The 23,325-nt window shown below is 46.8% G+C and overlaps 1 protein-coding gene across 1 annotated transcript in view; it reads right to left on the reverse strand.

Annotated features, from left to right (window-relative positions):
- The window catches only part of Mlh1 (mutL homolog 1), a 39,859-nt gene that overhangs the window by 5,507 nt on the left and 11,027 nt on the right, over positions 1–23,325 (reverse strand). Inside the window, exons 5-15 of the mRNA XM_032910825.1 lie at positions 22,537–22,609; positions 21,438–21,529; positions 19,693–19,735; positions 19,255–19,343; positions 17,320–17,432; positions 14,528–14,621; positions 12,558–12,711; positions 9,127–9,503; positions 6,964–7,112; positions 2,019–2,127; positions 330–393 (exon numbers count right to left, since the gene is read on the reverse strand). Coding sequence (XP_032766716.1) covers positions 330–393; positions 2,019–2,127; positions 6,964–7,112; positions 9,127–9,503; positions 12,558–12,711; positions 14,528–14,621; positions 17,320–17,432; positions 19,255–19,343; positions 19,693–19,735; positions 21,438–21,529; positions 22,537–22,609 — 1,357 coding nt within the window. The remainder of the gene's footprint in view (positions 1–329; positions 394–2,018; positions 2,128–6,963; positions 7,113–9,126; positions 9,504–12,557; positions 12,712–14,527; positions 14,622–17,319; positions 17,433–19,254; positions 19,344–19,692; positions 19,736–21,437; positions 21,530–22,536; positions 22,610–23,325) is intronic.

The following is a 23,325-nucleotide window of genomic DNA, read 5'->3' on the forward strand; positions in this document are numbered from 1 at the left end:
TACCTATTGCCTATGACCGTGTCACAAAATAAAGAGAAAGTAAACACACACCACAGCCCTGTTCTGGCCATGGTTTACCACAATATTTCTATTTTTAATTTTGAGTAAATATGTAGTAACTTCTATAATAAGCATTTATTTGACCTGGCTATAAAAGTAAGTTCATCTGAAAAGATTCAACCACAGAAAGTTCATTGCAAATAATGTGGTCCAGCTATTCCTGACAAACCTTGGGAAGTTACCATTCTACTAAATAGGATGTCACTGTATCACTCATATTCTGGGAAATGACCAGGTGTGGCTTCGAAAGCGAGGAGGAGAGAACTTACCGATAACCTGAGAACACCGAAGTTGGCAAAATCATAAATGAGTATCTGGTAGAAGAGCTCTTCGCTGAGAACAAGAAAGAGAGACTTTAAGAAAAATGAATCTGTGCTCGAGGCACTGCAGCAAGGGCAGCATGGGACAGAGCTGCTGCCTGCTAAGGACTGGGACTCCTATGCTGACTCCTGCCAGGACTCTGCAGCCATCGTTCCTGGACAAGTTCAATTACTAAGCCTGGCTCATCTCCTCCCTGGGGCTGTAAAAGGGTTTACCACGTGTTCTTCCTCAGATGCAAATCCTCGCCTGTAGTGTAAAGATGTAAAGGAAGTCCGTGTGGGTACAGTTTAGCATGTAGAAAGAACAACAGAGAGCCATGAAAGAGGACGTGGAGTAACGGTTTTCTAGTTCCAGCACTGTCGTCGTCTGGTGTCTGCTACACAAAATCACTTTGGATTTCAGATTAGGGATGTCATGTCAGTAAGAAGCTGCAATTTGAGTTCTAGCCTTGACTGCCACCGTGAGCTCAAAGAAGATGCACACAGGTGAGCTTAGAGACGTGCAAGTCACACACTCACAGCTGCTAGGAACTAAAAGCCAAAGGAGAGAAGAGCTCCCGAGAGCCCAGCTCATGCACACGGATGTGACTGCAGTGCCAACACTCTACCCTGGGGTGCACCACGGGGGCGCCTGACAGACCAAGGCTGTAAGGGCAGAACTAGCTGTGGCCTGACTTCTGGACCACTGAGGTCCTGAACCCAGCTGACTCCTTCTCCCCCACAGCAGCCAGGAGGCACTCTCATCACAATGCCTGTCTTACCACGACAGATGCATCGCCTCAGAAATGGAGCCCAGATCGACTTATCACCCTTAAGTCGCTCCTCGTCGTTTATTTGGTCACAGAAGTGAGAAAAGGAGTGAGCAAGCTGAGCGAGCGATGGGACTCAAGTTCATGCCCAATTTCCAGAGCCTGGGGACGGGCTGCTGCTACCTTAGATGGCTAACACACTTGTAGCTCATGTACTGCGTCCATGCAGTCAGTGTACAGTGTCTGTTCTACTGAGAAGACCTACAGTCACAGAAAGACTCAGAAGTCCCAGAGTAGGTAAATGACACACAGTGGACACAAGGTGGTGGCATCGTCCCGTACACATCACCTACTTGAGGATATAGTTACTCTAGACGCAACAGATCTAAAGTCCCCAAGAATGAACAGCGTAAATGGCACCACTGGGCTTGCCCTTCCTGTGTTATGCAATACCGACTTGGGTGGTCAGAGCTGAAGCCTGTGCTGCATTCCCATGCCAGGGAGAGGCATGGGCTTCCTTCTACTGCCTTTCTGCAACTCTGCTGCACGTATGAGACAGCAGATCTCTAACAGCACGAAGACCTCAACATCTGGTCTTCACCCAGTGTTTACTGAGTGCTGAGTCAAGAGTTGGGCCTCCCTCTCAAGTTATTGATCCCCACAAAATTCCAGTCAAATTGAGTCTTACTAACCTATATATATTAGACACATGAAATACAGAATAGAAAAGAAATTCCTCATCATGTAAATAAGAAGTGGTCAACCCTGGATTTGAACTCACATCTGTCACTTTCCAGCCACTTGACCTGCTCCTCCACCCTCCAGCACTGGTGCCTTTCCCCAGAGACTGCTCTTCCGGTGGCTCCACTGCTTTCCCTTGTCGATTTACCTGAGCTTGGTAGTGTTGAGGAGGTAGAGCTTGGTCTGGTGCTGTGCCAAGGCCCACTGAGGATTCACACAGCCCACAAAGGTATGGTTACGGAGCATCTCCCGGAGAGCTAGAAACAAAGAAAGGAAACCGTGTAAGTGATGGGACTGTACTCAAGACCTCTTCACATCTCAAGCCCCACATAAGAAAGATGCATCAGGTAGGCTCTTGTTGAAAGAAATCAAATATGGAGTGACACACAATCACCTCTGAAGATGCTAAAGGTAAAAGATTCATACACTCTGAAGAGAAACCAGACCTACAGAGTCAACTAACCTAGGACCAAGGGGCTCACAAGAGCCTGGGCCACCAGCCGGGGAGCATGAGAAGCTGGACTTAGACCCCTATAGATTTGTAGCAAATGTACAACTTGGTCTTCATGTGGGCCCCTAACAAGTCGGGAAGGGGTGGTGTCTGTTCCCTGCCACTGAATCCCTTTCCTCCTATCTTGACTGCCTAATTTGGCCTCGGTGGAAAAGGGTGTGCCTAGACCGGCTGGGACTGAAGTTCCAGTGTGGGGTTGTATTCAAGGGGACAGTGCAATGGGGGAAGGGATTTGTAAGGGCGGGACTGGGAAGAGAGGAGGGAGGGGTGCTGTGATGGGGATGTAAACTGAGTTTAAAAAATGCTAAAAGGTTAGGGGTCAAAATGAAAGGCAAAGTGGGAAGTCACAGATGTGACAAGAAGCCAGCTTTGCCCAAGTGAAAGGCTTCTCCCGAGTGGGGAACTTTCGCATTTACAGCTGTGGCAGTGTAAAAAGGGCAGGATAAGAACGTGTCAAATGGGGGGTCTGACAGACCAGAGCTCACCCCTGGAGCTGAAATTCCAAGAACTGCACTCCTCACGTTAACAGCAGCAACATCCATGTCTATTCTCCACCACCTGCCGTCTTCGTGTTGACAGTAAAGAAAGGAAAGCGGACCCTGACCTCCTGGGTGTGCAGCCGTCAGCTGATCCTCCAATGGTTTAAAGGCGCTTCCTGAGAACCCTACTGGAGATTCTGGGCTAAACTAATACCAAGCTCCGGGTAATTCCCCAAGATAAAGCAGCAGCTCTGTGTGTGTGTGTGTGTGTGTGTGTGTGTGTGTGTTTGTGTGTGTGTGTGTGTGTGTGTGTGATATGTGTGTGTGTGTGTGATATGTGAGTGTGTGTGTGGTGTGAGCGTGTGTGTATTATTATAAAAGAGAAACAGGGAACCAAGTTTCTGAGTCCAGAGACAAGCAGAGAAGACCTGCAATGGGCTGCACACTGGAGCCATAGCAGAGTACATAGTACAGGAGCGCGGTCAGACTCGGAGGATCTGAGCTTCTAGGATCTGAGCTCCTTCTGAGCAGGGCATGACTGCAAATGTCAAGGACAACTCAGAAGAACTAGGTGGGACTTCCTACCAGGGAGAATTGATTGCAGCTCAAACAAAGGCAGGCCACACACTAGACAGTGTCAGTGGGCCCAAAAAAATTCTCACAATTCAGCCCAGAATGGCAAACAGAAGATAAAAGAACACCTAAATGAACTCAGAAAGGAGAGCTGACCATGAGAATTAAATACATGATTTATGGCCGAATTTTTAACAGTAGAAATGAGGAGAGTACTACCTTCAATACCCAAGAGAAATCATTATCAACCCAGAGTTTTAAATAAAAGTGAATTTGAGGAAACGACACAACTGCCACTGCTGCTCACGTGCTTGTGAGGTTTCACTGCGGTGTGAGTTCTGCAACGATGTCCCACACAGGGGCCTGCTGCCGTCATGTGTGGAACAAGCACCAGCAATCCCCCTTGCTACCGGAAACCCCATGTCTCTACAGGCTGTTCATGTAGGTGGAAATGATTGTTTTTAAAGCTGAAGAGCACCAAATAACCTAGAACAATGACCCTGGAGGAGACGGCAGTGGAAGGAAGCACTTGGAATGAGGCCAGAGACTCCCATCTCCAGCTCCTGGGGTGGGACTCGGCCAGCAGGAAAGCAAACGCCAAGTCGCTGCTCCAAACAGGCCTTCCTTCACAGGACTTCAAGGACTGCATCTTACCCACCCGAAACACTCCTCTAGCCTCAGGGTCTCCTATGTGTTTTCCTCCATTCTGCAAAGACCAAACTAAACAAAACCCTTGTTTTACGTCAAAGCCAGACCACATGCCCTACTCCAAAGCCGAGACTGTGGGTCTGGACGTATTCTCAGCACCAACCGACAAAGCTCAGCTAAGGAGTCCTGAGGAGAGGCCCCGCCCCCACTGGACTGTCTGAGGGCCTCTGCCTCTGCCTGAGGTAACAGAGCTCCCGCCCAGCCCCTCAGGTCAGAGGACTGAGTGGGGCTGCTTACTTGTCCTTCTGTCTGGCACAGAGCTTTGCTCTCTGCCTGACGGAGGAGCAGAATTCACTGAACAATCTGCCAACCCGTGGGTCTCGCCTACTCTGAGTAGGCGCAGCCCCCTGCATGAAGTACAGCCGACAGCACGATACAGATAAGTACCTGAGGTGTGGCTCAGCAGTCCCTGGGACCAGGCTAACACTGTCCACATCTGACCCAAGACAATGTTTACCAAAGACCAATGGACCAGCGTGACTTTACATTTCAATATCAAGTGATCCTGCCCAGAAGCCACTGCCAGTTCACCGTGCTTAACTGCTCTTGGCTGCCTTTTTGGTTTGTTTCATTGTTTATTTTGTTTGTATTTTTTACACAAAGTCTCACTATGTTGTCCAGGCTAGCCTAGAATGCCTAGGCTGAAGTGATCCTCCTGCCTCAGTTTTCACAGTGGTGGGGACTAAATGCAAGGACCAGCATGTCAGGACAGTTCTAGATTGTTCAGATGTTCCATAAAATTTCTTCTGTTTTTCACTTCCTAATCTCTAAAATAGGAGGGAGAAATGTGAGCTGTCTCTCCAGGGACTACCTGAGAACTAAGTGAGACGGCATGCAGAAGTATGTACAGGTCACTCGGAGTCATCATGAGACAGTGTGGTGTGAGTATGTGTGCCTGTGAGTGTGAGTGTGTGCGTCTGTCTGTGTGTGTGTGTGAGTGAGTGTGTGTGTGTGTGAGTTTGTGTGTGTGTGTGTGTGTGTGTGTGTGTGTGTGTGTGTGTGTGTGTGTGTGCTCATGTATGTGAATCATATATGTATGTATGTCAATCATCATCTCGGCCTTGGCCACATTTAATGTACAGTTTTAATCTGCACTGAAAACAGAGTATTAGTGAAAAATGTCACTGAAATTGTCCTTACTGACCTCCAAGGATGAAGGAGATTATCGTAAAAACTACTGAAGAGGGCTGCTAAGTAAATCAGACAACACCCACCCCGCCTTCCAGTGCTCTTCTAGGATTTACAATTGCTTTAGGAGCTCCCAGCTGGTAAGGAAATACAAGAAAAGGACAACCACAGCACATTTCATGGAAATAAAAGTCAGAAGCCAACTGGTAACTCATGCAGCGGGCAGAGGCCCAGTCACAGGAAGATGTGCATTACATGTAACAAGTCAGAGTAACAGAGGGGTGGGGTGGAGGAGACACAGACAGGCGGGCAGGCAGGCAGGCAGGCAGGCAGGCAGGCAGGCAGGCAGACACGGAGCAATTTATGAAAGCAAAGTTCAGGCCTTCCTGTGTCAGCTCAGATGATGGTGACTAAGACAGGAAATGTAAGAGGCTGGTGCAGAGCCGCTGTCTGAGGAGTGCAGGCTAGGGGACAGCAGTAATTTACTCCTGATGCTGCGCGTCACATCTTTTCAAAAACGAATCTAGGAGGCAGCTGTGGCAGCAGAGCCCTGACATCCCAGCTCGAGGAGGCAGGAGTGGAGCTGAGTGAGAACCCAGGCTAATGCGGGCTACCCTGAGCACGAGGTCAACGTGAGCTGATGATCATAATTTATATTTTATAAAAAGATTGCAATTGATGTATTCCCTGTCTCTGTATCTCTCTCTCTCCTCCCCCGCCCACCCCCGTGTGTGTGTGTGTGTGTGTGTGTGTGTGTGTGTGTGTGTGTGTGTGTGTGTGTGACGCATGTGCCACAGGACACATATGGAAATTAGAGGACAACTTTTAGGAGTTCGTTTTTTGTACTATGTGGGTCCCAAGGATCAGCCTCAGGTTGTCCAGCCTTGTGGTGAGTGCTTTTCCCCCTGGAGCCATGCTGCAGCCTTTCCGGCTTATTCCTGACAGATGAAAACGGAAAGGTCACGGCAGATGACAGCCTCAAGCAGACCTGCCACCTGGAGCCTGCTCGCTACCCCACACTGGGAACATCAGTACCTCGTAAGGTGTGGGCAGCTGGGTAGTGAGGACCGCCTAATGCACCTATTTAAACCCCTGACCCATCCTCCTTAAGCCATTCAGCTAGGTTTCTAACAACAGGGACCAGGATGAAGTTTGGCACCCAACTACTCTCAAAAGCTATTTCTGAGGATGACAGGGACTTATCAGCCTTCAGGATATAGAAAATATCCCATTTTTAAAACAAGTGTCTTATTAGTTACTTCTAATCAGTCTGGTGATCTTCTGGGATAAATCAGTACCACTTTCTGAGGCACAGAACAACTGAATCACGGTGTGAGGTCACACAGTGGAAATGGAGTCCAGGACCTGTCAAATCCCAGCTAAGCGAACCCCTATCTGGTTCCATAAGGACTTTGCTGCTCATTCATGATGCTGCTTTTAGCAATAACTGAAACAAAGCAGAAATTTCTGCAATGACCATTGTAGTCAACCCCTTTCATTAATAGAAATACCAGTTAATTCTGCTTAAAACCAAGAGATTATTTCCCCCTTCTCTTCCTCTAGAGAACTGTCTTCTGTGTAAGGGAAAATAGCTGGTCCGTGCTACATATGGCCGCGCCCACCTGACAACCTAAGTGGGTTCTGTATTTCCAAAGCCCTCATTCAGTGCCACAAAGGGCTCGGCACTTACGTACTCTCATGACCCCGATCATTAATTTCTTCCTGGAGACTCAAAACACTGGTGAGGTTAATGATCCTCCTTCGGGGGTAGCAAGCAGCTGTCATTTCCTTCCGGGAATCATTTTCCATCATTTCCACATCGGAGTCCTCCCGATGTCTCTTTCTGCAATGAAGAGAAGAACTGACAGGTCATTATTCTTCCATTTTAGTTTTTGACTCAGCCAAATGTAAGTGTTGTACTCTGGAGAAAGGAGCCGCTTCTCTGTGCCAGTGGCTGCCTCTCCACAGCTGCGCCACGGCAAACCAGCCGCTGTCCTGTGTCACGTTACTTATCTGACAACCCTCAGGTCTCAAGGGCTTTGAGCAAGTAAATTGACCTTGTCAAGCCTCGTTAATTCATGAGTCATTCCACGGTCCATCCGTCTGTCTGTCTACCCACCTACCCATCCATTTCACACTGACACGCACAACAGCATACAGCACTGGAAGGGGAAGCCCTCTTGCTTACTTTCTAGTGCAAAAGTTAGAAACAGAAAAAGATTTTTAAAATCAAATTTTAAACGTGTAATTATTTTATGTATATGGCTGTTTTATGTGAACGTATGTTTGTGTACATGTGCATGCCTGGTGCCTGCAGAGACCAGAAGACGGCATTGAATTTCCTGGGACTGGAGTTACAGACGGCTGTGACCCACCATGTTTTGGTGTCAGGAATTAAACCTGGGCCATCTGTAAGAGCAACCAGTGTTCCTAACTGCTGAGCCATCTCTCCAGTGCAAGGAAAAGGTTTTTCAGAGCGGTAAATGCTAGGAAGACAATAAAGGCCACATACTAATAAGGCTGATGGGAATGTAGGAGAGGGATCTTTTATGTAATGGACAATGTCTGGGTCGGAGTGAGAATGGCCTGCAGAAGCTCATATACTTGAACATTTAGTCCCTGTGTGGTAGAACTATTTGGAAAGGCATTATTGGAAGAGGTGTGTCACTGGGGGGCTCTGAGGTTTCAAAACCTTACAACAGCCTCTCTGTCTATCTGCCTGTCTCTGTCTCTGTCTGTCTCTCTCTCTCATTCCCTCTTTCTGCCTCCAACTTAGAGATCAGATATAGGCTCTCTACTACGGTTCAGTCCCATGCCTGCCTGTTGTCATGCTTACAGCCCTGATGATTATGGACTAATCCTCTGAATTATATTGAAGTCCCTAATTAAATGCTTTCTTTTACACGTTGCCTTGGTCATGGTGTCTCTTCATACCAATAGAAAAGTAACTAAAACAAAAGCCTCCTAGGCTGAGGAACACCAAGGGCAGTAAAAAGATGGAAACTCAGCCAGTTTGGACCAGCCAGGAGTCCTGCGGCTGGACAGCAGAGAGGGTAAGTGGGGAGCAAGTGAGATGCAGGCCATCATCCCCTGTGCAGCGGGAAGCCCTTGAAAGGCTTCAGCAGGAGGAGTTCAACCCTATCACTGCTTTAAAGTGTTTTCACTGCTCTGTGAAAGACAGCACTTAATTCCCCAAATGATGAACAAATGAAACATTTTCCTAGCAGGGTAAGAGCATTAACTAAGAAACACATATAAGTACCTGAGCTTGGAACACACCCACACCATTCTGTTCTCTAGAAACACTTGCTTGGATGCGGTCTTGCTAGGATACTAAAGGGATGATCAGGTGGAGTGTGTTCAAGCAGTGTTCACTGCAGTGCCAGAGTTCCGACTAGCACCTCTGGGAGAACATGCAGCTCCCTCGGGCAAGGGATTGTAAATGGAGCACTAGCGTCAATACCAGCTTGGGAAATGAAGCCTGGCCGCCTCTGGAGTCCTCGGAGACTCATGCACTAGAAATAAATGCTCAAGGTTGAATGACAGGCTTTGACTACTGCTCCTTTCACGATCTCTTTTCTCACGAGCTCATAGACTAGGAGTCCTGTAAACTAGGCTGCTTCTGAAAGGACCACAGCGCTATGACAGGGACGTCAAGGCTTCATTAACACAAGAGCTACATCCCGGCCTTGGGATGCTAAAACTAAAACCACGGACACTTGAGGACGCTTGCACGTCACGGTCATGCAGACAGCAGACAGGCCACACCACACTGCCCCAGTCTAGCAGGAAAAGGAGCAACGGATTTGTGGAGAACCTGCTGGAAGGGGTTTAGTGACACTAAAAGGAAGCCACACCTGGAGCTGCCTGGACTGGAAGGGGGTGCCGCTGGGGGTGCCGCTTCCGAAGCCCCAATCACTGATTCTCTCTCCAAACTCGCACTGTCAGCAGCTGCTTCCATGGGGGCCGGGAGCTCAGACATCTCCTGATCCTTCTCCATGGCTTTTTCAGGAGAGCCCTTTGTCCTGTTCCCGGGGACAGGGTCCTGGGGCTGGCTGGGCAGACGCCTGCTTACAGGCTGCATAAAGGCATCGAGCTTCTGGTCCCGTGAATCTGTACGGACCATCTGGTAAGCGTGAACCTTGTCGCCACTTCCACTAGTAGATGAGGAAGCTACGCCTGTCGTGGATTTAACGACTTCCCCAGAGGGCCCAGCAAGTCCTGGAAGCAAGGTCTGTTTCAAAAGAGAAGACAGTAAAAAGGACTAGTCTTCAGCACAAAAATGTCCAGACCCCCAAAAAGAATAGTAGTGGACAAAGATGTCAGAGGCAGATGGAGTTACATTACGGTGGGACATTCCTAAGCATAAGATTCAAGAACTAAGGAAAGTTCTTATAATCCTAAAGTTAGGCTAAAATAAATTTTGAAAGTTCTTATATCTTGACTACTTTTCTACCATGAAGAGACTCTATTTTACTTTTTATAGTAAAACACACACAGCAGAAAACTTTAAGCTAGAATTCCAGGGCAGTAAGGACATTCACATAGCTATGAACCCTCAAACTTACACCCAACTTCCCATTCCCTCTCATCCCAGGCCTGGCACCTATCATTCGCTGCCTTTTAAATTTGCTGAGGGACTGACCCCAGGACTCTCAAGGGCGCTCTGCGCTCTACTGAGCTAGATCCTCCGAATTCTACTTTTCTATACTTACTTCATTCATTCTGTCCACTGATGTAAAGTCAGTGACTACGCAGAAACAGGGAAATCCCACGTATCCGATTCGGGATTAGAATGCCAAGGTCTAGAGGACCTTCGAGAAATAACCATCCCAGCAGGGGCTGGGAAAGAAGCACAGGATGCCCACAACATCTTGTATTGCTAGATACAAGACATCTCGACGTCTAATGGAACTGGGTCCAAAAAGCAGAAGGAACAGCTAAAAGGAGCTCAACTGGACAAGGAGATGCGGAGACAAATACCACAAGTGTAGCCCTTGCCTCCCCGGACCACCCCAGGCCTGTTCCACAGACGCTGAGTCCGGCTCGGCCACGTGCAAGGGACAGCATGATGTGGATTCCTGCCCCTGGAACAAGCCAGCAAGGGTGTAGGCCTCCTCCACCAGGCCTCCTCATGGCTGCTGTGGGCCGTAAGTATGTATGCTAGTTTGTATAGTAATGAAAATGTTTTCCTATTCCTCCAAGGAATGTCCTCCCAGGTAATACTAAAGACTCCATGATAATCAGAGACAGTGTGAGGCAAGGAGGAGAATGTGTCTAATTACTCAGCAAAATGGTAATGCGTGACCTCCAGGACAGCCCTTAAGCGGTGGAAAAGCAAACGTAAGGATGCAATATGAATTGTATAAGGAGCTTCACAGTTCTGAAGGAACAGAAGAGCTGCACGGTGAACCACCCGGGTCAGGTAAAGACAGGCAGATACAAATGCAGACAGATCCCTGAGTTCAAGGTCAGCCTAGGACAGAGCAAATTTAGGTCCAGGCATGGTCAGAACGGTAACTCCAGGGAAGGATCCCACCAGCGAGCTTATCCTCGGACCTTAACGGAGGAGGGCAGATCTCTGAATTGTTTTGAAAGAGTGCTTGTAGTCTAAGAATCAAAGGGTTAGGGCTTGGGATACTGATTCATAGGATAATCAAAAGGGAAGCTGGAGTAAATAACTGGATTGATATGTAAAATAAAAGACTGGGCTTGTGGCAGGAGACCAGTGAACTACCCAGAGAACTTTTTAGAATAACAAGAGACAACGCCCTAGAGAACAGTTTCAAGCAGAAAATACTGAGAGAGCTGTCTGGAGCTCTCCAGGGAAAGCGGAACAGAGGCCGCCACCTTGGACCTAAGATTTGAGGTGTTTGTTCCCCACTCCCAGACGCCTTCTCTCAGAGCCCCCCTCCGACAGGAGACAGAGAAGGAAGCTGGGGCTGGCTTGGTGGGTCAGAGTGCTGGCTGCCATGACAACCTGAGTAAATCCCTGGGAGTCACCACTAGTGAAAGTTACCTTCGGATCTCCACAGGCTCGCCACAGCATGTGTGCACCTCCCCGCAATGCACAGGTACACAAAAACAATCGAAAGGAGGTGGCTTTACTTAATTCAAAGGGACTTAAGAGACTTCAGGAAGGGAGGCCTGGTGGTACACACCTCGAATCCCAGTTCTTCAGAGGCAGAGGCTTAAGGTTCCTCAGCTATATGCTAATTCAAGGCCAGCCTAGGCTATGAAACTGTTTCCCCCAAATAAAAATACAGAGAGAGAGAGAGGGCTGCAGAGATGGCTCAGCAGTTAAGAGCACTGACTGCTCTTCCTGAGGTCCTGAGTTCAACTCCCAGCAACCACATGGTGGCTCACAACCGTCTGTAATGGGATCTGACGCCCTCTTCTGGTGTGTCAGAAGACAGCGACAGTGTACTCAGACAAAATACAGAGAGCCAACTTAAGAGATTAAAAAAAATGTAATAACCAAATATTATGACCTGAACTTCTCTGGATACAGATCTGAACACACCTACTGTTAAACAGACTCTCAGCATAATTAAGACATTTGAATAAGATTAGATGGTAAATGATGTTAATGCTATTAATTTTATTTTGTCATGCTTATATTATAGTTATATAAGAAACCTTTTAGATGTATAATGAAGTACTAAGAAAGAAATCAATGTCTAAAATGTCTTTAAAACCAGTAGGGCAACACACTGCCATTATTAAAGCTGAGCAAATATACCACTTAATTTTAAAAATTAAAACAAAGTATCAGCTGTAGTCAAAAACAGAACCCCTTTCTTGGAAGACAGTCCAAATCCAGAGGAGGGGCTGGCTCAGTGTAGGAGCGTACTGTGCCGTGGAAGCGTGAGGACGTGGTTCAAATGCCCAGCACTCAGGGAAGGCCTGGCCTGGCTACAGCATCTACTGCCTAATTCCTGGGGGTAGAAGCAGGCAGATCTTGAGAGTCACTTGCTAGTCAGCCTCACTCAGAGAGCATCAGTTCAGTAAGTCAGTCTCACGGCGGTAAGAAGACAGAACAAATTCAGTACCCTGCTCTGGCCTCTGCATTCAAGTGCATGGATGCATGACCTGTGCCCATGTGCATGGAACGCACACAGAGACACACTCAAATACATAAATCCCAGAGAAAAATGTTACTGAAAGAAAACTATCAAAGAAATATAGACAATTCAGGGTTATAACAAATCTGAGTTTTCATGATGTGGAACATATTTCAAAGCAGCAAAGGCCCAGAAAGACTGTGGAGGTAGAGGTCCCCCCTCACCTGGGTAAAATACATCCTGGACGAATTGGAGCCCAATAGCTTGCTCTCGATGTGCTGCTGCACACGCTCCAGAATACTCTCCTCATGGAGAAAGTGAACTTCATGCTTGGTGGGGTGCACATTGACATCCACGTTCTGAGGACTGATTTCCAAACTAGCATGGAAAGAGAGAAGGACCACAAGAGCTGGAAAACATCTACACGTGGTGTCACGTGACAACTAGACACACGGCAAGGCCAAATCCCCAGAGCCTCAAACCTCAAGATCAAGTCAGAGACTGCACGCTATCTCTGGTACTCAGGAGCTGTGTGGCTTTCGGGGACTTGCATCACCATCCTTGGTCTTGGCGTCATGTATAAAGGGACTCTCCTAACTGCAGAGTTACAGCGGGAATTAAGTCCATGCAAGGTGTCCTGAGTGTGTGGTAGTTACTGCACGTCCTCGGCTGTCAGCAGGACTGCTGGATTATGTGACCTCAGGCAAGTAGCCAACTTCTCTGAATGTTTCCTCAGCTTTAAAGACAGGGTAATTAGCAAATTGTCCCCTTCCCTCACTTTTCAGAAGACGCAGAAGAACTTCCTAGTCAGCTCAAAGCTCTTACCCTGCTCCTGGTCCATCTTTCAGGGCTTGCCAACATGGAGCTTGGCAATGTGAAGCTCTGTCAGCAGAGGGCACTACAGGGACAACAGGAGGAGGGGCCTTCACACAGCCCAGCAGCAGGTTCTGCTTCTGTATGGGCGGTGCACCACCACCACCACCACCACCACCACCACCACCACCCCACCCCAGCAGCTCCTCAGTATAGAGACAGGACTGCCCCAGGCACTCCTCCCCGGAGGCAAGCCACAGGCACAGTCGTTCATCAGGGCCTTAGCTCAGCAAGAGGTTCTGGTAACATCTCAGCCCTCTGCATGCTGTTCCCTCGTTGGTCCTTCACTATTTAACCCACTGGTACTTGATTTCAGTGCTAACTTCTTCACTACACGATCCTTGTTCTGTTGCATGATTTGTCTCCTGTTTGGATCCTGCCTGGTGCAGAACAAGCTGCGGACACGACAGATTTGTGACCCAGGAAGGAAACTCATGGTGAGTCCAACTGTTATACACTAAATCTAAAAACTATTTTCTTTCATGGCCATATGTCTGAGCTCATCTAAAAACCATTTTAAAACATGATTTTACTCTTTCTCTCATTGCAGTGAGATCAAAACAAAGAAAACTTTCTTTTTTTAAGACAAGGTCTTGTTACACTGGCCTAGAAACTTAAAATTCTCCAAAACACTGGGTTCATAGGAGTGTTCCTATGAGAATTAACTTTCAAACATAGTTTCTGCCAGAAGACTACGGTTTCAGACCTGAAAGATTTCCGTATGAACTGGTCCCTTGCAGCTTCATTGCAAAGAGAACCGTCATTCTTCCTGCTGATTTTTAAACAGGCTTTTCAGACAAGCAGTTCAAGACATTAAGAAGAGACCTTAACTGTGTGGGGTTCGGTCTAAATCAGGCAAGCCTTCAACTCTGTGTGACAATGAAGCAAGGCTGCTACAGTATTTAAGGAAGCCACTGGCATGTGCCAAGCTATGGCAAGAACACTACACAGGCCTGCCAACCAGAACCCGTGTAAAGAGGAAAGAAAACCGACTCTAGAAATATGTCTTCTGACTTCCACACTTAGGTTCTGTGCTCCATACTCTCTCACTCCTTCCCTCTTTCTCTTACCCGCCCCCCATCGCTAAATTAGATAAACAGAGAAAAAGAATCTTTTAAAATGTGTAAAGAGTCCCTGCAAGGCAGGGCGCTGTTTCCTGACCCAAGTGGAAGGAAGCAGAGTCTTTGAGTGAGTGAGAACGGGTCATTTGCCTGGGGAGGACAGGGGTCCTTTCAGAGCGGTGTCAGGACCCGCTGACCCTGGCTGATGACTGACGGGCAATCTCTTTCACAGAGCGAGGAGGTGTCTGGTGCTACGTTACCTGAGGTACAGGAATGGGTGCGTGTTTTTGGGCAAATATGCTGCATATACAGCTTCTATGGCTTTCTTCAAGGCAGCTGATTCGACCAGCCGGTCTGAAAGAGCAAACGTGGAGTTAGCCAGAGCACACTTGTGCTTCAGATGAGGTCGCAGCTGCACCCTCACACATGGCCATAAAGTCACCCCTGGAGTGACAGACAGCCTTATCAGATGCCCAGGAACAAGAGCCCCCTTTATCTGTCACTGCTCCCCAGCATCTCAGTACAGGCTTGGGGTTTTCCTCCTGTCCAAGCAGCAGAAAAGAGGAGAGGGCGTCCGATTCCGTCCCCTCGCTCCTTCCTCCTGTCAGCCCGTGTATATCAGCTTTGCTGCCATTGGCCCTCAGCAGCTCTCAGTCAGACATTTCAGTCCACAAAGACAAAGCTACCAATCACACATGGCCAATTGCAGAAAAACCATAGTGGTGGATAAATTATGCCCAGTGTCTAGCCCTGTAGCAGACGTGTGTGGTCCACGGTGAGGTGAGAGGCACTAGCTTTGTCCACAGAGGGTCCCTTACTAAATGAGGAAGGCGCAGAGAAAGCTTCGCAGCACCTCAGGCAGCACAAACAGCTCGATGCATGTAATGTAAGGTGACTTAAGTGACCCAGGCTTAGAGGGAATAGATTAAGATTAGAATTAGGACTAAAGACAAAAGAACATCTACTGTCAGAAAATTCTTTCTCCTGAGATAGATTTTTAAAATAGCGCAATGAACTGTTGTTCTAGGAACTGGCAGCCAAGACGATGCCGTGTGTGCATTTCTAACAGGAGTCAGGAGACCATTGTTATTGTTCTGAGTGACCCCCCAGCCATAGCCCCTTTAACAATGCCACAGTGTGCTCCTGTCCTGACCACACAGGCCTGCTGGTGTCGCTAAGAAGACAGATGAAGCGAATCTGCTGAGGTCTCTGAACGTGAGGCAGATTTTCACAGGACGTTGTCGCTGTCCCTAGGTGAACATGGACAGGACAGAATGGGACGCTGGCCTCTATTGCCATCATGAACAAGTTGGCCAGAGTAACACATCCTGTGTCCACGGAAACAGCAGAAATATGGACAGGCCAGTCAAACGATACTGAGTTGACTTTTGTTTGTCTGCTCTGTAATCAACATGTGTGATAAAAAGCAGTTATTCTTTTACAAAAAGTCTTAAGTACACTTATTAATTTGGGGGAGAGACAGGGACACGTGGAGGACAACCTGCAGGAATCAGTTCCAGCATGTAGTCCTGGGACCAGAACTCAGGTCACCAGGCTGCTGACAGTGCCTTTCCTGTTGAGGCTCTACGCTGGCCCCCAGTGCTGCTACATTTAGGCTTAGATCAAACCAATGAAAACATTGATCCCTAAGCTCTACACGTGACAAGGCTTACTGTTTATTAGGACAGATACCTGCTGGTATAAGTGATATTACGAGAACCTGTGTAACAGTGGTTGGTCTCTTCTAACTGCTCCTGGACGGCTCTAAATAAGTGATATAAAACACACAAGGGGGTTGGGGATTTAGCTCAGTGGTTAGAGCGCTTGCTTAGGAAGCACAAGGCCCTGGGTTCGGTCCCCAGCTCCGAAAAAAAAAAAAAAAAACACAAGGAAGTGGTGTGGACACCTTTAATCCTAGCACTCGGGAGGCAAAGACAGGTGGATCTCTGGGAGTTTGATGCCAGCCTGATCTAAACACAAGTTCCAGAACAGCCAGGGCTGTTACATAAACTGTCTCAAAAACCCAAAACCAAACCAAGCCAAAAGACATCAAAACACACGTAACTCAAGGGCTAGAGAGCGGCTGAGCAGCCGAGCACCTGCTCTTACACAGGACTCAATCCCAGAACTCACACCAGGCAGGCAGCTCACAATCACCCGCAACTCCAGCTCTGGGGACCCAATGCTCTCTTCTGGCCTCTGCGGGTACTGCACTCACACATTAATAGAAATAAATAAAAAAAAATCCTGTTTAAAGATGTGTAATTTAAGACATGTGTTGCCACTTACTGCTAAAAAAAAAAAAAAAAAAAAAAAGGAAGACAGTTTCCAGTGGCAGACAAAGACGGCAGCAGGTAGTTCCGATTACATAGTGTTGTTACATGGAGGCTAAGGGACTGCAACAGAGACCCTGCACGTCGTGTACACTGCTGCACTTTTCACAGCAGCAAGGAAACAGAATCGGCCTACGAGCTATCATAACATAAATATGGACAGTAGAAATGTGGGTCATAAACACAACGCAATGTTATTAAGTCATATAGAAAAATCACCAAGCTTGCAGAAAAACAAATGGAACTTGGCGTGATGGAAGACAGATGGAGCAGAGGACAGACTACTGGGATGAAATAGAAGGGGAACTCCTGTGTAGGAAAGGGCATGGGCAGGGGATGGGCGCTGAGAAGGGACAAAAGTATGTGTGAAAATGCCATGAGACCTTTAATTTTGTATGCAAATTAAGAAACAAAATAAATATATCTATACCTTAAAAACCCCCAAAAAACAAAAGCAAAAAAACACCTGTGGAAGGTGACCCTCCTTGGAGGCTGGAGAGATGGCGCCCAGGTAAGAGCACTTGCTGCTCCTGCAGAGGGCCTGGGTCAGTAAAGAACCAGAGTGTGACGGCCAACAACGCTGACAGATAAAAATTACAGATGCTTCCTAGTCGGGCCAACTGTGACACGAATCTCCCCGTGTGTGATCTACCCTGGGACTCAGGAACTCTTGGGTTCCACACGGCTCTCCGTGTAGACACCCGTTCTTTCTCACTTACGGTTGATGAAGAGTAGGAAAATGCACTTCTTCACTGAGTAGTTTGCATTCGAGATATAGCCATTCATTTTGAAAGCTAGGGTTTTATCCTCACACCCAACTTCGATCAGTTCTCTGTTTAGAAAAAATACATTCTGAAACTTCTGAAAGCATAGAAATCTTACATGTCAGAAAAGAATCACAATAGTAAAAATCAGGGTTCCTTCCCATAAACCAACTTTGCCCCATAAAAACCTGAGACTAGGTTCAGCTGAGGTCCAATGAGTATTCTCGACATCTGTCCATCCATCTATCCAACTGTCTACCACTCTCTACCCAGCCACCTACTCAGTGTTTCCAAGAACTTGTGCTGAGTACCAGACATTACTTTAACTGCTGAGAAGAGGAATCTAACCTGGTCCTTACTTTGCTTAAAAACTGTGTTATCTGGGGTTGGGGATTTAGCTCAGTGGTAGAGCGCTTGCCTAGCAAGCGCAAGGCCCTGGGTTTGGTCCCCAGCTCCGAAAAAAAAAGAAAAGAAAAAAAACAAAAAAACAAAAAACAAAAAAAACTGTGATATCATAACTAATCCTAAGCTTTACACCCCAAAACTCACCTCTGCTGACCTGAAACCTTACTATACTGACTATCACCATAATGGATTCCCAAGAGTGCTTACTGGCAAGGACAGGTAAAGAAGAGCAGGTCTCTCTGAAAAGACACATTTATGTCTTCCTAAGTTTTCACAATAACCTACTGGCAGCTAGTTAGGTCCTAGTAGTCTTCACATTCTTCACTATCCCCAGAGATCTCCCCTTCATGCCCATTAGTTTTCTTCTGAGGCATCAGCACAGCCTGCTAATGGCTGGTATAATTACCTATTTCCTTCTGACTGGAGTGCTGTGAGAGGGGACTCGTTCCTGCTGTTCACTGCTGCATCCCTGCTGTACTACAGCACGCACACATTTTGCTGCATGACAGAGGCTGCTTTTCCTACAGTGCAGGCCCGGGTCCCTGGGTGGAGTGCAGCCTGCAGGTTTGCACATACGCACTACCCACACACTCTTTTTTTTCCTCCAAGGTCTCGGGAGGCCAGAATGGAAACCTGCTTCTGGTAATGCTCTCTAGGGACGATGTCTAATCTCTTACAGCCCATGGGATTCAACGGCAACTAGTGCTCAGTCTTAAAATTGTGTCAAAAGCTTTTAAAAGTTGCACTGTACAATACAGAGATCTTCCTCTGTTCTAGAAATACAGTTTTTAAAATTAACCCATTTACATTTAGTTAGAAAAGTGTGATAACAAACTACTTGTTCCCTTGGTGACTCAGAGAATGAACAGTTTGTCCTTGGAAGTAGAATTTCAGTTTTAGGTCAACTGCCAATGCTTTTGAATCCTTGGGGAAAGGGAAGTCTGGCCCCACAGGAAGAATCTTAATATTACCACCTGGGGTATGTGGGAAGGTCAAGGTTGACATTCCTAGCAAGGCTCCTGGGATGGAAAGGGTGGGCTTTACAAACAAGGGAGCTCAAGGGAGCTCACCAGAGAAGCAAACTCTTCTCCTGGGCTGCTAATGCCTGCAAATGCAGTCTTTAGGAACAGAAAATTTCATGCGGTTTTTTCACATCTCTTGCACCTGATACATAACTTGAAATAAGGAAGACAATCCATCACTTTTGAGTGACAAGTAAGTTAAATCTTCCAGGAACATCCAGGGGCAACAGAACTCTACACTTTAAAGAGAACACAGACACAGCATCCAGGAGACAAAGCGCCAGGCAACACTGAAACAGAAACAGTGCTCCATCAACTACCATGAGGCACGGGAACCAGCCTGCTATCTGACTACGCCAGCTCTTGCAGCATTTACTGTCTCAACAAGTTTCAAAATAAAAACTGGGTTGATGAATCGAGGGAAGGAACAGGAAGGATTCTGTCACATGCGATTACCACATACCGACTAACAGCATTTCCAAAGATGGAGCGGATGTTGTCTACGGTCGTGGCATTGGGTAGTGTTCTGACATCAGAGACTGTCTCGCCTTGCTGGAAAACAACAGAGAGCACTGTGACGACATCCGATGGCCCCGAGAAGTAAGAATATTTTTCTTAAAAATTGCCTAATTTTCTTTCCTAATACAGAATTGTCCTTTAAAAACCGTAACTTAGGGACTGAAGACATGGCCCAGCCATTCAGAACACTGGCTGCCCCTCCTGCAGAGGTTCCAAGTTTGTTCCCCAGAACCCACGTGGCACTCACAACCACATGTAAATCCAGTTCCAAGTGATCTGATCAACTCTTCGGGCCTCTGAGGGCACATAGACATACATGTAGGCAAAAATTTGCACACATAAAACAAAAATGAATATATCTTTAAAAAAAATCATGACTTACTTTTTTAACTGAGAAACTAATTCCTGAATTGTGTATTGAGTACCTGGAAAAGACAAAAGTAAAAGCTAGGCAGAGGGCATCCAAATGCACAATAAACTCAGCAAACTATTTTTAATTAAATACGTTGGTAGATTCATGAGAAAAAAGTAAGGGCATGTGCAAACCAAAATGCCTTGGTATAATCGATATTACCCACAAGAAGACAAAGCAACAGAGACTCTTGGAGATTACAGCTCCTAATGTGACTTAAGTCACAGGAAACACCAGGTGTTACAGCTACTGACAGGATCTCGGCTATAAGAACCTGCACATCCAGGTTACGTTCCGGGTAACAGAGCTAGGCTGCCACAAGGACATCCTTAACACTCAATTCACCCTCTGCACTTGACTATGTGAGCACACAATCCCATGACAGCACACAATCCCATGACAGCACACAATCCCATGACAGCACACAATCCCATGACAGCACACAATCCCATGACAGCACACAATCCCATGACAGCACACAATCCCATGACAGCACACAATCCCATGACAGCACACAATCCCATGACAGCACACAATCCCATGACAGCACACAATCCCATGACAGCACACAATCCCATCACTGCACACAATCCCATCACTGCACACAATGCCATGACAGCACACAATCCCATGACGGCACACAATCCCATGACGGCACACAATCCCATGACAGCACACAATCCCATGACAGCACACAATCCCATGACAGCACACAATCCCATGACAGCACACAATGCCATCACTGCACACAATCCCATGACAGCACACAATCCTATGACAGCACACAATGCCATCACTGCACACAATCCCATGACGGCACACAATCCATCATCTTCTCCTGGTGCCGGTCCTCTCCAGCCTCTCAGTGTCTCCACAGCCTTCGGAGGCAGCTTTGTCCCCCCTCTATCCACTAAGTCCATGAACGACGTCTGGTGACAGGCATTTATTAACACCAATCTTCTTCCTTAGTGCACGCAGAACCAGAGCAGCCATTGAGAATATTTTGATGCTAATTTGTACAGTTTTACTAGTGGGAGTGCGGAGAGTGTAGGGGACTGAATACATGAACCTGCTCCCATATGGACAGATAGATTTAGAAATACTGACAGAATCACTACTGTGATTAAGACGTGTAGTTTGAGCCCCACTGTAGCCATGTGTAGCAATGGATGGTGCTTATCTGAACCCGATTCTGCCTTTGCCTGCTTGTATCCCCTTCTGCTTCAATGGATCAGACATCTAAGTCACTTTGGCAAACTTCTTTTATCCCATTCTTCCTAAGGCATACCAAGGAAAGACTGCCAGCCAATAAGGCTCCCCAGAGCTGTGGGTACAAAACCATGGATCCCAGTAATGCCAGTCACAGCACTGCAGGAGAGGACTCCAAAGCAGAGGCAGAGGAAACAACAGAAGGATCACCAGTGCCCTGTCCTACCTTACCTCACCTACCCAGTGGGCAACAGCGATTCCTTTTTGGCTTAAGGTATCTAAAATTAGTTTGCTTCATCTGCCAGTCAAGACAGCACCAAAAGAGGCCAACTGTGCCCCGGGCAAGATGAGTCAAGACTCAGGACTGATAAGCAAACTGGGACGGAACAGAACCCAGGTCAGCCTGGCTGTCGCACCTGGCTTTCAAGTACTCTTAATTTACAAGCACGGGGGCACTTCCCTTTAATAACAGAGCTCAAGACCCACTCCCACATTTTGGACAGTACCTGCCAACAACTTCCAAAATCTTCCCGTACTCTTCACTGGGATTTTTTAAAGCTTTCCTCCTTGTGATTATGTTGTAAAAAAGGTCTTCCACCTAAAGAAAGATCCATTTGTCTCATAAACTCATGGATGTCTACCAAAAGCTGCATATTAAAGTACTGAATGCTATGGCGTTAGCAACAGACTGTCCTAAGGGCTGACTCGGGAGGGGAAGAAATACAGCAGCACCAACCCCACAGTCACTGACTTACTTCTAAGGGAATGAGGGATGCCTGTTTGCTAAAAATATGAGGACATTTTAAACTGTTGTCTTGCTTAAGACAGTAGACAACTTAGCAAGACCCGACTGTAGCTGCAAACAATTACTATATTACACAGACGTTCTCCAACCAAGGACAAGCATAAAGCTCTGGAGAGCATTTGGAGTCTCTACAGTCACACCTGGCATGCAGCTAAGGCTCATGCAGCGGCCAGCACTGTGAAGTGCAGGTCTGTTTCTGCCTCCTGCCTGCCAATCGTGCCAGGACTTGGGAAGGTCCCTGGAAAGCCTTTGCTATGTGCTACAGTTGGGGGGGGGGGGGGGAAGGGGCCAGACATGAAACAAGACAGTGAAGTGCTTGGTGGAATCTCTGACTAGAAAGACACCAAGATGCTATGATAAGGCTGCCTGAGGGGTTTCCTCTGGACTAATAACACTCACATGACCCACCCATGGCCTCTGGGCAGACGCCTAGGCATTCTTTGTTCTACTGGAGACAAACTGAAGTTCTGAGATGTTAAGTGACTTGCCCACAGACACACAGTGCTGAAATACAAGACTGGGACTCCGACGTGTCTTCTGGAGACCCTAACTTTTTCAATGCCAGCTACTCTGCCACCGATTTCTACCATCCCAGACCCTACAAAAGACAAGAATCTAGGCAGGCTGCCATGCTATAAACCCAACAATCATTTTCCTTACTTAGAAGCATAAATATCTTGGGACTTCTATTTCGAGTGAAAATGTATTTGATTTTTACATCAGAAACTCAGAGCCCATCTCAGATTGCTTCGGCACAGTAAGGGGTCTCTCAGCAGTTTCATCCCCACTCCCATTCTTACCGTGATCAGGGTACCCTGGTTGCCTGCACATGGTTTAGGAGGGGCTTGTAGCTTTCCATCTGAGTAACTTGCTCTACTCAGAAAACATAACAGATTATATTATTTATATCTAACAGAATGCTTATCCAAAACATAAAAATAAAAATCACAATACAGGCATCATGGCCTATGTCTGCAACTCCCAACACTGTAAATGCCTTACAAGTTCCTGAGCCGCATAAAACATAAATACATTAATAGTCACATTTAAAAAATGACAAACTTCATTATTAACAGAAAACCTGCAAATAAATGAAAACATCATACACCAAATATTAACCAGGTCCAAAGTCTATACAACTCAATGAACTTCTATACAGTTAGAATAGGCATTGAGAAATTAATCTGTGAAGCTTCACATTAAATTTACACCTTCAGTATGGAATATATTTTATGCACTCATCCATGAGAGAACTAGTAGAACAGTAAACTTTCTAATCTCCTTCATAATCGTGTCCATTACTGGATTCAGTCCATATTTCCACACTTTATAAATGAAAATTATATCATACACTATAACACAGCCATATTATATATTGTTAATTGGATTTTATTTTAAAGCCCTGTTATAACAAATCTTGCCTGAGCTATTAAATTCTGAGTTAATAACCAACAGCTTTGCCACTGCGTAAGGTAGCTGTAAAGGTTGCTGCAATTCTGCAACCATTTGCCTGCTAAGGGCCTGGTAATAGAGAAAAGCCTAGGGGGTTGGGGATTTAGCTCAGTGGTAGAGCACTTGCCTAGCAAGCA

This window comes from Rattus rattus, chromosome 8 (assembly GCF_011064425.1).
Source record: "Rattus rattus isolate New Zealand chromosome 8, Rrattus_CSIRO_v1, whole genome shotgun sequence".
Classification (NCBI taxonomy): Eukaryota; Metazoa; Chordata; class Mammalia; order Rodentia; family Muridae; genus Rattus; species Rattus rattus.